The sequence below is a fragment of the Rhinolophus sinicus genome, chromosome 15 (genome assembly GCF_057876585.1).
Source record: "Rhinolophus sinicus isolate RSI-liver-muscle chromosome 15, RSI-T2T, whole genome shotgun sequence".
NCBI lineage: Eukaryota > Metazoa > Chordata > Mammalia > Chiroptera > Rhinolophidae > Rhinolophus > Rhinolophus sinicus.
Genome location: NC_142515.1, coordinates 50,045,753 through 50,059,781, shown reverse-complemented (window position 1 = coordinate 50,059,781; position 14,029 = coordinate 50,045,753). Strand labels below are relative to the sequence as shown.

Sequence of the window (14,029 nt, the reverse complement as noted above, 5' to 3'; positions counted from 1 at the left end):
CTTTCGTATTAACATTACACTCTTTTAGTTAAATGTATGTCTTACTTGATTTTGTAAAAATAAAATAGTAAAAGTCTTGTTACTTCAGACCTGTTAATAATTGAGTTTCCATGGTCTGTAATTTTTTTATGCTATCATTTAATGTGTTTGAAAAACTGTTAGCTGTTCAAACCTCTGATGTCCCAAGTCTGTTTGGTTTCAGGATTCAGGGAATTATGTAGAAGTAAAAACTGTAAAATCAATCCCTTTCTAAAAACTTAGTATTTAAGAGCCTATAGGCTACACACACACACACATATATACATATATATGTGTGTGTGTGTGTGTATATGTGTGTGTGTGTGTATATATATATATATATAATATATATATATATATATATATAATATATATATATATATATATATATATATATATATTATATATATATATGGCTTTATACCCTGTTACTGAGACATTTTGAATTCTTGTATGACATTTTTCAATTTTGCTAGCTTTCAATGATTTAAGAAATTAGAAAATTCTTCAAAAAATATTCTAAACAAAAGTTACACAAGTATTCCCTCCAATGGAGTATGAATGGTATATTGGAAAAAAGAGGTTCAAAAGTTTTTGAAATTCAAGTTTATATATATTATTTAAAAATTCAGTTATAGAAAAAATGATATTAATAAAATTTCCAAAAAATTAAGACACCAAATATGAAAATGAGATGAGACTTGCTTAATAGTAATACTCTGAATTTCCAATTTTAGGTAATGGAATATGAGAACAGGATTCGAGCATATTCCACACCAGACAAAATCTTCCGATATTTTGCCACTTTGAAAGTAATCAGCGAGCATGGTGAATCTGAAGTGTTTATGACTCCAGAAGATTTTGTGCGATCCATAACACCCAATGAAAAGCAACCAGAACGTAAGCTGCTAAAGTGAAAAATAATATGTGATATTTATTTTGTTATATGCTCCTTTGTTTCTATGTGTTGCCTAAACTTTATAGGTTTATGCAATAAATATATTTACTTGTGTAGTTACTGAATGTCAGACATTATGATAGGCTGTAGGAGTATAGAAAAGGAGCCTACAAGTCTAATGTGGTAATCCTCAACCAGAGTAAAGGATTAAGGTCATTGTATTCCTATGGCTGAGAGGTTCATTTCCTGTAATGAGAATGTTCCTGAAGACAATAATTACATGTACCCTATTTTGCCATGTACAATGTATACTTTTTGACCCAAATTTGTGAGGGAAAATAAGGATGCTCATTATACATGGGTAGTACTAATTACATATCTATATAAATGTTTTTAATTCTTTTATTGATGCTTATGAGTTAAAAGTGTAACCCTAGAAATTAGTAACGATATCCGTATGCAAAATAATACCCTGGAATACGATAATCAGTTTTGTTGAACTTATGACAAACTTGCAAAAACAAAGAGTTCTTGGCCTTCTATGATGCGTAAATATTGTAAATTTGTTACCAGTACATGAAATTTCTTGTACCTTGTATCTGTTCATGTGTTTTGTAATTATTTGTTACAGAAAATTTCTTATACCATCATATGTTAAAACACAAATGCTAAAATTCCTTTATAATACAAAAAATAAGTACCTATAAACAAATACAAATTTGAATTAAAAAATGAAAATGAAAGATTTCTTTTCCCCTGAAAGTTTGGGCCAAAAACATGGGTGCGCATTATACACAGAAGTGCATTATACACAGCAAAATACGGTACCTGCCATCAAGTTACTCTTTAGTGAGGGAGACAGAGATAGTAACAGGTAATTTCAGCAATGTAGTGATTTGTTAAAAAATGAAGGTGCTGTGCCAATATAAAGAAGAGGCACTTAGCTAAATCTGAAAGTTTGGAGATGGTTTCTAGAGAATACGTCTAAGTTTGGATAAAAGTCAGACAAAGAATAGTGGAAAGGATTTCTCATGTAGAGGAAATAGCCTGAAAAAATGAGGTGTAAAGGAAAGTAAATAAATGGTTTAATATTATAAGTTAAATATAACAATTTACAAATGTGTACAGGAGACATGGTGGGGAAAATGATGGAGTAGCAAGCTCCAAGAATTAATCCTTCCACTGAAGCAACAGTTAAGCTGCCAAAAATGGAGAGAAGCAACTATTTTTGGAATTCTTGGAATCCAATAAAACAAAAAACTTACAGCAACCAGGGAGTACTTAATAGAGAAAGAGGCTGCTAAATTTTGATATGAAAATACTGTGGCCTTTTATTTACCTGCCTACCACACTATATTTCCCATCTCAGCAGCGGCCTTGCGGATGGCAGCGTACATTCCTAGTGTGGCTTATTGGCAATGGAGAGTTCAGTGGTGGGGGATAATACAGATTTTGTTCTCAAAAAAATTATGGTTGTACATTTTGACTCATCTGGCATCTTGCACAAAGGTTTGCCCTTTTTTTCGCCCACCTCAAGCTGTAGTGGCTTCCCAGGTGTCATCTACTGAAAAACTTTAAAGACATATATTACCCATAGCTGCCGGACCAAGAGAGGGCAGATGGGACAAACAGCAGACAGACCGAAAACCCTAGGAAGGAGGAAGCTGAGGAAGAAGACATTTCAGGAAATCAGAGCTTTGAAGGGCTACTGCATATACAGGGGTATCCAGAGTGCAATGTGCATGCTCATGGCCAAACACATGCTCAGAAAGGACTTGAGTGCGCTTGTACCTCTCAGTGATCTTTCTGCTCCATATAAGAAATAGGTGAATGTTAAGCAGAGTTGTAAGAGGTCCAGCTAAATATCAAAGGGAGGCCCCAGCTCAGAGGCTATCTGCATACACTAGGAGAGTTGGGATGTTTTTTGGTTTATTTTCATTCTTTTTGTCTCTAGCATTTAAGGACATTTCTGTCAGGTCATTTGCTAACTGCTTAGATGACAGAAACTTCAATGATGACAAGGAATACAATATTTGCAAAAATAGTTTGGAAAAATCACTAAACAAAGTGATGACAGTAGTCCACAACAAGTTACAACACCAAATCCTAGGAAGCAGGAAAAGTTTAATTTCTATAATTACCCCTTTGTAATATTTAAAATGTCCAATTTTCTTTTGCATGTGGCTTTCCAATTTTCCCAGCACCATTTATTGAAGAGGCTTTCTTTTCTCCTAGAATGCTATCTGTTACCATATACCAATATTAACTCAAAATGGATCAAAGACCTAAACATAATACCTCAAACAATAAATTGCATAGAAAAAAGCATAGGTACTAAACTAATGGACCTTGGGTTCAGAGAGGATTTTATGAATTTGACCTTAAAGGCAAGGGAAGTGGAAGCAAAAAAAATGAATGAGACTATATCAAACTAAAAAGCATCTGCACAGCAAAAGAAACCATTAACAAAACAAAGAGGCAACCAACTGAATGGGAGAAGATATTTGCAAACTACAAATATGGGGCTAATATCCAAAATGTATGAAGAACACATACAACTCAACAACAAAAGAACAAACAATCCATTTAAAGAATGGATAGAGGACTTCAACAGACACGTCTCCCAAGAAGACATACAAATGGCCAACAGATATATGAAAAGATGCTCAACTTCACTAGCTATTAGGGAAATGCAAATCAAAACCACAATGAGATACCACCTCACACCAGTTGGAATAGCTCTTAATCAACAAGACAATGAATAACAAGTGTTGGAGAGGTTGTGGAGAAAAAGGAACCCTCATACACTGCTGATGGGAATGTAAATTGGTACAGCCACTTTGGAAAACAGTATGGCAAGTTCTCAAAAAAATTAAGAATGGAATTTACTATGCAACCCAGCATTCCCTCTTCTGGATATCTACCCAAAAAATCTGAAAATGTTTATTCTTGAAGGTATATGTACCCCTATGTTCACTGCAGCATTATTCACGGTGCCAAGACATGGAAACAACCAAAGTGTCTTTCGATAGATGCTTGGCTAAAGAAGATGTGGTACATATATACAATGGAATATTTAAGAAAGATGAAATACTGCAATTTGTGACAACATGGATGCATCTTGAGATTATCATGCTAAGTGAAATAAATCAGACAGAAAAAGTTGAGAACCAAATGATTTCACTCATATGTGGGATATAAAACTGAAAGTAACAAATGAATAAGAGAAACAAAGAAAAAATCTCAGACACAGACTATAGTTTAGTGGTTACCAGAAGTTAAGAGGAGGAGGGTAGAAAAGGGTAAAGAAGGTCAAATATATGGTGATGGAAGGAGAACGGACTCTGGGTGGTGAATGCACAATGTATTATATAGATGATGTATTACAGAATTGTACACTTGAACCTATCGAATTTTACTTACCATGCCACCCAAATAAATTTAATAAAAAAGGTTTTTTTCAAGTGTCCAATTTTCAGTAAAAAATTGCATGCTGCTGGCATACCAATAATTAGGAATGTATGACCCATTAACAGGAAAAAAAATTGACAGAAACCATCCGTGAGGAATCCTAGGCAGTGTACTTACTTTAAATCGCTTATCTTAAATATGCTCAAAGAGCTAGAGGAAACTATGGACAAAGAACTATAGGAAACAGACAGTGTGTTAATAAAAAGAATATTCATAAATAAATAGAAATTATAAAAAGGAACCAAGTAGAAATTCTTTAGCTGAAAAGTACAGTAGCTGAAATAAAAAATTCACTAGGTGAATACAATGTCAAATTTGAGCTGGCAGATAAAAGAGTCAGAGAACTTGAAGATAGGTCAATTGACATTGTCTAGTCTGAGGAGCTGAAAACAAAACGAATGAATAAAAATGAATAGAGCCTAAGATACTTGTGGGACACCATCAAGTGTACCAACATATGCATAATGGGAGTCCCACAGGAGAAATTAAGACATTTCCAGATGATCAAAGTCCAAGGAAGTTTTTTACTAATACACCTTCCCTACAAGAAATGCCAAATGGAGTCCTTCAAGCTGAAATGAAAGGATACTAGACAGTAACTTAAAGTCATATAAAGAAATTAAAAAATAATGAAGAGCAGTAAAGGTAACTACACAGGGTAATATAAAAGCCAGTATTGTTTTGTTTTTGGTTTGTAACTGCTTTCTGTTTCCTATAATGATTTAAAAGACAAATTCATACAACAACAATTGTGTTTTAATGTTACCTCAAACTAGATTATCAATTTAAGATGCTAATTGTAATTCCCTAGATTAACCACTGAGAAAATAACTGAAAATATATACAAAAAGAAATTATTATGCATTCAAATTGAACTAATACCTCACCTTATTTAGAGGTCATTAGTACCTGATGGAATGAAAAGAGCACCACCACAGGAAGAGTCTAGGGTTTTAGTTTGGCTCTAGTGTTGAATAGGTATGCATACGAAATTCTACCCTTTTTATCCTCTCAGGGCCTCACTTCTCATATGTAAAATAAAAGGGTATCTTCTTTTTTTTTAATTAAAATTTATTGGGGTGACAATTGTTATTAAAGTTACATAGATTTCAGGAGTACAATTCTGTATTACGTCATCTATAAATCCCATTGTGTGTTCACCACCCAGAGTCAGTTCTCCTTCCGTCACCATATATTTGATCCCCCTTACCCTCATCTCCCACCCCCCGCCCCCCTTGCCCTCTGGTAACCACTAAACTATTGTCTGTGTCTATGAGTTTTTGTTTCTCATTTGTTAGTCTTGTTCTTTTGTTGTTTTTGGTTTATATACCACATATCAGTGAAATCATATGGTTCTCTGTTTTTTTCTGTCTGACTTATTTCGCTTAGCATTATAATCTCAAGATCCATCCATGTTGTCACAAATGGTCCTATTTCATCTTTTCTTACCGCCAAATAGTATTCCATTGTGTATATATATATACACAACTTCTTTATCCATTCATCTATCGAAGGACATTTTGGTTGTTTCCATGTCTTGGCCACTGTAAATAAAGCTGCAATGAACATTGGCGTACACGTGTCTTTATGGATAAATGTTTTCATATTTTTGGGGTAGATACCCAGGAGAGGGATTGCTGGGTCATATGGTAATTCTGTTTGTAAATTTTTGAGGAACCTCCACACTGCCTTCCATAGTGGCTGCACCAGTGTGCATTCCCACCAACAGTGTATGAGGGTTCAAAAGGTATCTTCTGTAACTGATACTTTATGTCTGAAAGTAGGACAAGATTTTCATTCCTGTGGCCTTTGAATAATGGTGTGGCAATACCATCTTGTACATTTAATTAAATGATTGGAAACAAAACTGAGAGCTGTCATTTCATGTTTCATTTGAGTTATAATCAGTGACTAACTACTGTTTTTTTATTTTTACAGACTTGGGCCTGGATCAATATATAATAAAACGTTTTGATGGAAAGGTGAGCGAACTATGACACTTAAGTGTATATCCTGTTTACTAAGAAGATTTTAAAGTTCCTAGAATTATCTGTAAGAGATTTCTGAATCCCTGTTTATCAAAAAAGTGTGTTGCTTAGGTTGGGAGGCATGTAATTGTCTACAGAAGCTTCTACAGAAAGAATTAAGTAGAACCTTCTGCTTGATTCTTGTATTTTTCCGTGCAACGGAATCCTCATGGGTTGCCTACTTTTTATATCAAGGGCTAATTCAGTGTATGGTGACATTTGAGTTTTAATTCAAAAGCCATCATAAAAGTTAACATTTCTTATAAATATTACCTTTCTTATTAAAAATATATTACATTTCTTATAAAAAAAAAACACCTCTGATTCAAATTTTGATACTATATAGCAGTAATCTTAACTGAAAAATTATGGTAACCACAAGATTGCCACGGGGATACGAAAGTCAGTTTGGGGAATATAATCAATAATGTTGTAAAGATTTTGTAGGGTATCCAATGGACACTTGTCTTATTAGGGAGACCACTTCAGGGTTGGTGTAGATGCCTGATCACTGCACTGTACACCTGAAGCTGATGCTGAACTATAATGAATGTCAACTACAATTTTATATATATATGTGTGTGTGTGTATATATATATATATATATATAAATATATATTTACAAGAAGTGGAGTACAGCATCAGGAATAGAGACAGTGGAAATGTAACGGGCTGTATGCGATGTCAGAGGGGTAGTAGATTGGGGGAGGGGGTTTATCACTTTGTGAGGGATATAAATGATAAATGTCTAACTATTACATTGTTTTGTACACCTGAGACTAATAAAAAAAATTATGGAAATCCTTACTAGTACTTTTATAATAATTATGAAGACCACCCCAAAATTTACATACACATTTGCATTATACTTACTTTCAATTCTTTATTTTATGCCTAAATAAATCATATAATAAATCATAAGTATAGAAAACGAAACTTTCAATTTTAGTATTTCAAAGCAGTTAGTTAAACATGTTTTTCCCTTTCAGGCTGAATTCTCCAAAAAGAGAAAGAACATATTACACAGGGTCAGAAAGAAAAGTAAAAGGTCAATTTTAAAGAGGAGGAAGAAAGAAGAGCGAGCCAGGAATGGCTCTCCAAAGCCTAAAGTGAAAGAAATCAGAAAGAAAATCATGAAGTGGCTGGAAAAGGCAGGCTCACAAGAGGGTCTAGAGGGGTAGAGGTCAGGGTTAGTAGAAACTGATCTCACAGGGATGTGTCAATCCTGCATCATGATGTAAACTCCGTGTACTGGTAAGGTGAGGATGCAAGCACGGAGGTCTTTTGCACAATTGGAAAGATGAGGGGCTGTCTTAAGAGTTGAAAGATCTCAGCCACGTCTTCTAGCCTAAAAATTCCTTTCCCGTTCAGGTGGCACAGTGCCTCCATCTGTGGGTATCTTCTTTTTAAAGTCACATATCCTAAAAGAAACAAGGATCTAAAAGAAAAGGCATTGAACTTGACATTGAGGTTCCCAGTCCTGGCTCTGCGTTGGGATAGCCACATCTTCCCTCTGATCCTTGGCGTCTGTGCTTTGTGTATCATAAAGCACCATATCTGTGGTAGGGGTTACTTGTAGTCTCTGATGTCAGGTTTGATTTCAGAGTCTCTGGCAGGTCAGACCCCTGTCTTATCTGTTTGTGTGTCACTCAGAATCCAGTATATGCTTGGCACACTGGAGGTAACCAGTAAATGTTTGATGACTTGGAAAAAGTCAACTAGTCAATTACATATTCCTTGGAGGTGTGACTCACTAAGTCAGTAACATGGCAGAATCAATTTAACAAATCCCTTTTTTCGTTCACTGAAAAAAATCCAGAATAGAATGAAAATTCAGTCACCTATTGTACATATATAAACCTGGAAACATAAAGAAGTTGAAAAGCTAATTTACATGTTGTAAGGGGATTTTCCATTTTTAGAGATCTCCCAAATACAAAATCCCTAATGGTAACTCATTTTTCATACTTGCTCTTTAATTTTTTCCTGTTTTGGCCAGTAACTATCTGCTTGATGTTAAAAATTTGCAGCTTTTAGCAAGACTGATGAGCTTCTCCTTTGTTTCAGTTGTATTAAATGTATAAGCTCTACATTTCTTATCATTGGTGTCATTTGCATTTTTCTGATATCCACTTATTTTTATAAAATAATGAGTAAAATGCACTAAGCATAAAAGTATTTGAGTACCCACCTTGCTGTGGAGATGTAAATGGCAGTGCTTCTGTCTTTAGAAGGCAGACTTAACAGATTATAAATTGCAAATGTTTGTGCACTGAAACATTAAATTCTTAAATCAGAGTAGGAAAGGCAAGATTGAGATATATCAATGTATAATATGTATGAAAGAGAATAACAAAATGGGTGTAGAATTGAGCCAGTGACCCTGAGCTAGCCAGCTTGACCCCTAGCAAAAGTGCACACAGATTTCTCTTTCATCCACGTTATGATATGAATATTTAATACCTTCATTTAATTCCTATTTAGTTTCTATCAAATATATTCTTGAGGTCTTATTTTGGAGTGAAGGTTATGTTTCTTAAATAGGATTCTTAAACTGAGTTCACCTCTAGTGTATGTCTTTATGAATTGTCTTTTATTTCATACGGAGTTTAAGAAAGTAGTTTTGATACTGTTTTTAAGCCTTAATTTAATGAAGAGTGCAAAATGCATTGTGTTTAGTCAGTTTAGAAGTTTTCCAAGGATTTTTGCCAGTATGAAATCCTTCACTTGATAACTATAAGGATCAATTTTTATTCAACTATAGATCTTATTATTTTCCTTTGGGTCTTCATGACTCTTTTGTTCTCTCAATCTAATTCTTAAGTAGCAGTTTCTAGAGTATATAAATCCTAAAACAATTATTGAATTGTTGGGGGGAAAAAAAACAGATTTGTGTGGTAATTATAGTAAATTTTATACATGATGGCCAGAAACAGTAGAAACCTAACACCCTAGAGGAATTTCCTTTCAAACTTGCTTTGATTTTTAAATGGGTAACTTTCTCTTTGTTTTAACTTAGAAGATAAACTATAATAGTTATGAACTGCTTAGAAAGACATATTGACTCCCATCCTCTTATCCCCCATGTTTTAACTTTTGACACACCATTTAATAAAGTCCATAATTTTGACCAGTAAGACACACCATCTTATTTTATTGACTTCTAATTGAGTTGTACTTTCTGTCATTGATAGCAAGAACAAATGCATTAGAAATAGTATTAGAAATAGAAATAGTATCATTTTCATGGGATCTTTTCTCATTTATAGTTGAATTTCCTACAACCACCAGAAGCAAAGTAGGAAAGAATGGCCCAACTCTTATTGACAAATAATTGGATAATTATTTCTTGCTTTGATACCTATCATCTTTTCTCCTATTCTGTTTGACTGGCAAATTCCCTGAAGAAGTAAACAACACATTTCTGTTTCAACTGATAGTCAATGAAACTGAATTTGATTAAGCGGCTTTTAAATTTTGTGGAGGATCTTTTTCCAGAGCCCATCACTACCTTATGTTAATGTACCGTTACTGTAAGGATACTATCAATTTCCTTTGTACAAGTTATGAGGTACATTAGTGTTTGTTTCATTTATGCATTTCAAAACTATCTACTAACACAGGCAGTGTATAAAGAAGCTATAGTCAATGGCCTTTAGTATTAAGAATATATTTTGTACATAAATGGTATTTTAAAAAATATTCAGACTAGGTTTAAAAGTTTAAAAACCTCAGCCTGAAAGACTTAAAATTTTTCTCTTAGAGGATATTGGAAAATCATTATAAATAGTATATTAGCATTATTATACAGATGGTAATATGAAATATGGTCTGACTTTTGTTTTAGTGTAATATGTCATAGATTAAAAAATAAAAACCCCTCCCCCCGCAACGTCCATGCATTCTTTTTTATGACTTGTTAATGCAGTTATTTCATGAATTTTTTATTATTTCTTTAATGAAAACTATATTTCTTCTGGGTTTAACTTTTTGTCATCTAATTGGTCTATGAAACAAAGCATAATTTCTAAATGTAACCTTTATATTACATAATCTTCAAGTATTTCTTTCATTTAATTATTTAGTTGCTGTCTTTCATTGGTGTGGTTTATACCCTTCACTTTCCCATTTCTCTTACCCCTCCTTTTTTTCCTCAGCATACCAAAGATAGAAATTATGTTTTGTATTTTCTGTTTCTAGTGCGTGTAATAGACAACTTTCTCCAGATCAAATGCCATCATGTTTTTTCTAAAGTTTCAGTAGAAAACGTCATGATCTAGCTAGAATTATTTCTTAAGCAAAGAATATTATTCCAGAGGTTTTGTGTAATCCTCTTCTCTTCCAAAAACATTAAAGTTCACGCTCTTTTTTCCAGTAACAAGGAATTGCCCATTGAAACTAATTGTCCATTATAACCATTCCACAATGTATTTATATTTCAGAAAATAGTTTTTTATTCTTTCCAACTTACCAAGTTCTCCTTTCCCCCAGCCTCTCCTGAACATTTCAGAAATGGTTCCTGAAACTCAGATTGAGTTTTTTTCATTATTTGTAATTACAGTCCTCTTAGAATCTGTCCAATTTGGAAGAAAGAATTACTGTGTGTTTTATTTTCATCTCCTTTATGATACATACCAGAATATTTGTTTGCATGTAACAGAAAAACACTTTATATCAAATTAAAATGAAAACTGTTCCCATTCAGGTAACAGTATGATTAAAGCCTAGAGAGGGAAGGGCTGATTACAGTGTATAAACACAGAAAAGATGATCAGCAGAAAAAAAGATGGGAGCCATAGTTAAAAATCAAAGTTTTAACATAACTGAATTCTTTTCATTGCTAAGTAGTGCTCTTAGTGTTGTATTCAAGTTGTGATTATTTACTTCATATTACAGGTAAAATATAAGTCTGGAATAAGGTCAAGTATACTATTACTCCTTGACATACATAGTAAGTTATATAAGGGATTTTCTGTCTTCTGAGAATGAAATGTATTGCAGATCAAGGAAATGTAAATTAGGAGAGAGGGAACTGAAATATTCATGGGACAGAATTTGATGAATTTTTACATTTATTTGAACTGCTTTAATTCTGCTCCAATTTATACTGCAGGTTATGATGTTCTTATGAATTCTGAGTTGTTAATTAGGTTTCTCCCTCCAAGTCTGAATTCTTAATAAATTGGTATATTTTCAGGTTTTTCTATTCAGAAATGTGAATATGAAGGCAAAATTTTATTGTTTTCACTCCATGTTTTTTTGATCCATGTTTTCATTCACCCTATCAATTCCATCTTTAGAGTCGATGGGATATTCTTGCTTTAAAAAAACTATAACAGACTCCAAGAGAATGCATAAAGTATTTCAATTCCTTGAAGCCTGACATCCTACACAGATATTTCCTAGTCACATATTATTTTAGGGGTGGTGCTTTAGCCCTTTTTTAAAGCCCCATTAACGTATTCACTCATCGTTGTCAGTGTTTTATTATTCCAGTTTAAAGTGAAATCTCTAAATGACAAATGCTTAACTCTTGAGGTAATTATTACCAATACTAATCATATGAAAAAGAACAGTTAAGGCTTTTTGAGTGTTGGTTATGTGCCTTGCACTGTTCTAAGTGCTTACACATAATAACTCGTTTAACCTCCTCTTTTAGATAGCTACTATTTTTATTATCATTTTACAAATAAAAAACTTGAAGTACATAATAATTAAGTAACTTAACCTTTTTTTTTTTTTTTTTTTTTTTGAGCTTAGATCATACAGCTAGTAAGTGGTAGAGCCAGGATTCCATATTGATAGTCTGGCTCCAGAGTTCACCATCTTAAGTGCTATGCTATACCACCTTTCATATATCTAAGCTATTTGTCTATATGATTTGTTTGTAAATAGAAATTGCCCTTGTCAGATAGTCACTTTATTTTACTACCTTACTTAATGCTGTTTATACAAAACATAAAACTTGATGTTTCACTTTCTTTTTGTTAAGAGTATTGAAGTTAATGTTTTCTCCTTTGATAATGTACCCCTAGAAACCCATAACGAACCTCAGCAACCACATAGTGTTTCATTTTTAAGAAGGAAAATAAGAGATATACAAATTTTAAAACCTGAATGTAGAAATCATAATTTCACCTTTACTGTTCTGTTATTTGCTCCATTATTTTCTTATATGCTACAAGTGTCAATTGGCATTTTGAAAACTACGTGATTTTTTTTTAAATTTTATTAAAGCCATCACTTTTTTTATTTTTTTTAAATTTATTGGGGTGATACTAGTTAGTAAAATTGTATAGGTTTCAAGTGTACAATTCTATAACACATCGTCTGTATATTGCACTGTGTGTTCATCACCCAGAGTCAGTTCTCCTTCCATCACCATATATTTGACCCCCTTTACCCTCTTCTACCACCCCTCTCCCCCCTTACCCTCTGGTAACCACTATACTGTTGTCTGTGTTTATGAGTTTTTGTTTCTTTGTTTGTTTGTCTTCTTTGTTCCTTTCAGTTTTATACCCCACATATGAGTGAAATCATTTGGTTCTCGACTTTTTCTGTCTGATTTATTTCACTTAGCATGATAATCTCAAGATGCATCCATGTTGTCACAAATTGCAGTATTTCATCTTGTTTTAATATTCCGTTGTATATATGTACCACATCTTTTTTATCCAATCATCTATCGAAGGACACTTTGGTTGTTTCCATGTCTTGACCACTGTGAATAATGCTGCAGTGAATATAGGGGTACATATATCTTACGGATAAACGTTTTCAGATTTTTGGGGTAGATACCCAGAAGAGGGATTGCTGGGTTGTATGGTAATTCGATTCTTAATTTTTTGAGGAACCTCCGTACTGTTTTCCATAGTGGCTGTACCAATTTACATTCCCACCAGCAGTGAATGAGGGTTCCTTTTTCTCCACATCCTCTCCAACACTTGTTATTCCTTGTCTTGTTGATAATAGGCATTCTAACAGGTGTGAGATGATATCTCGTTTGTTTGCATTTCCCTAATAGCTAGTGAAGTTGAGCATCTTTTCATACGAGATCTGACAATTTATTTCGCAAACTTGTTGCAACGATGTTGTTAACCTTTTTTGATACCAGAGGGATTATTCATTATGAATTTGTACCAACTGAACAAACAGTTAACCAAGTTTACTATTTGGAAGTGCTGAAAAAGCTGCATAAAAAAGTTAGACAACCTGAACTTTTTGCCAACGATTTATGGCTTTTGCATCACAGCAATGCACCAGCTCACACGGCACTGTCTGTGAGGGAGTTTTTAGCCAGTAAACAAATAACTGTATTGGAACACCCTCCCTACTCACCTGCTCTGGCCCCCTTTATCTTTACCCGGAGATAAAGGAAATATTCAAAGAAAGACATTTTGATGACATTCAGGACATAAAGTGTAATATGACGACAGCTCTGATGGCCATTCCAGAAAAAGAGTTCCAAAATTGCTTAGGATGGACTAGGCACTGGCGTCAGTGCATAGTTTCCCAAGGGGAGTACTTTGAAGGTGACTGTAGTGATAGTCAGCAATGAGGTACGTAGCACTTTTTCTATGATGAGTTCGTGAACTTAATTGTCTGACCTGGTATA

The 14,029-nt window shown here is 33.7% G+C and overlaps 1 protein-coding gene across 2 annotated transcripts in view; it reads left to right on the top strand.

Annotated features, from left to right (window-relative positions):
- Positions 1–14,029, top strand: part of MICU1 (mitochondrial calcium uptake 1) — a 181,278-nt gene that overhangs the window by 59,458 nt on the left and 107,791 nt on the right. For both annotated transcript variants that reach the window (XM_019745859.3, XM_074339573.2), the window contains exons 4-5: positions 756–918; positions 6,326–6,369. In XM_019745859.3, the coding sequence (XP_019601418.2) occupies positions 756–918; positions 6,326–6,369 (207 nt within the window). The remainder of the gene's footprint in view (positions 1–755; positions 919–6,325; positions 6,370–14,029) is intronic.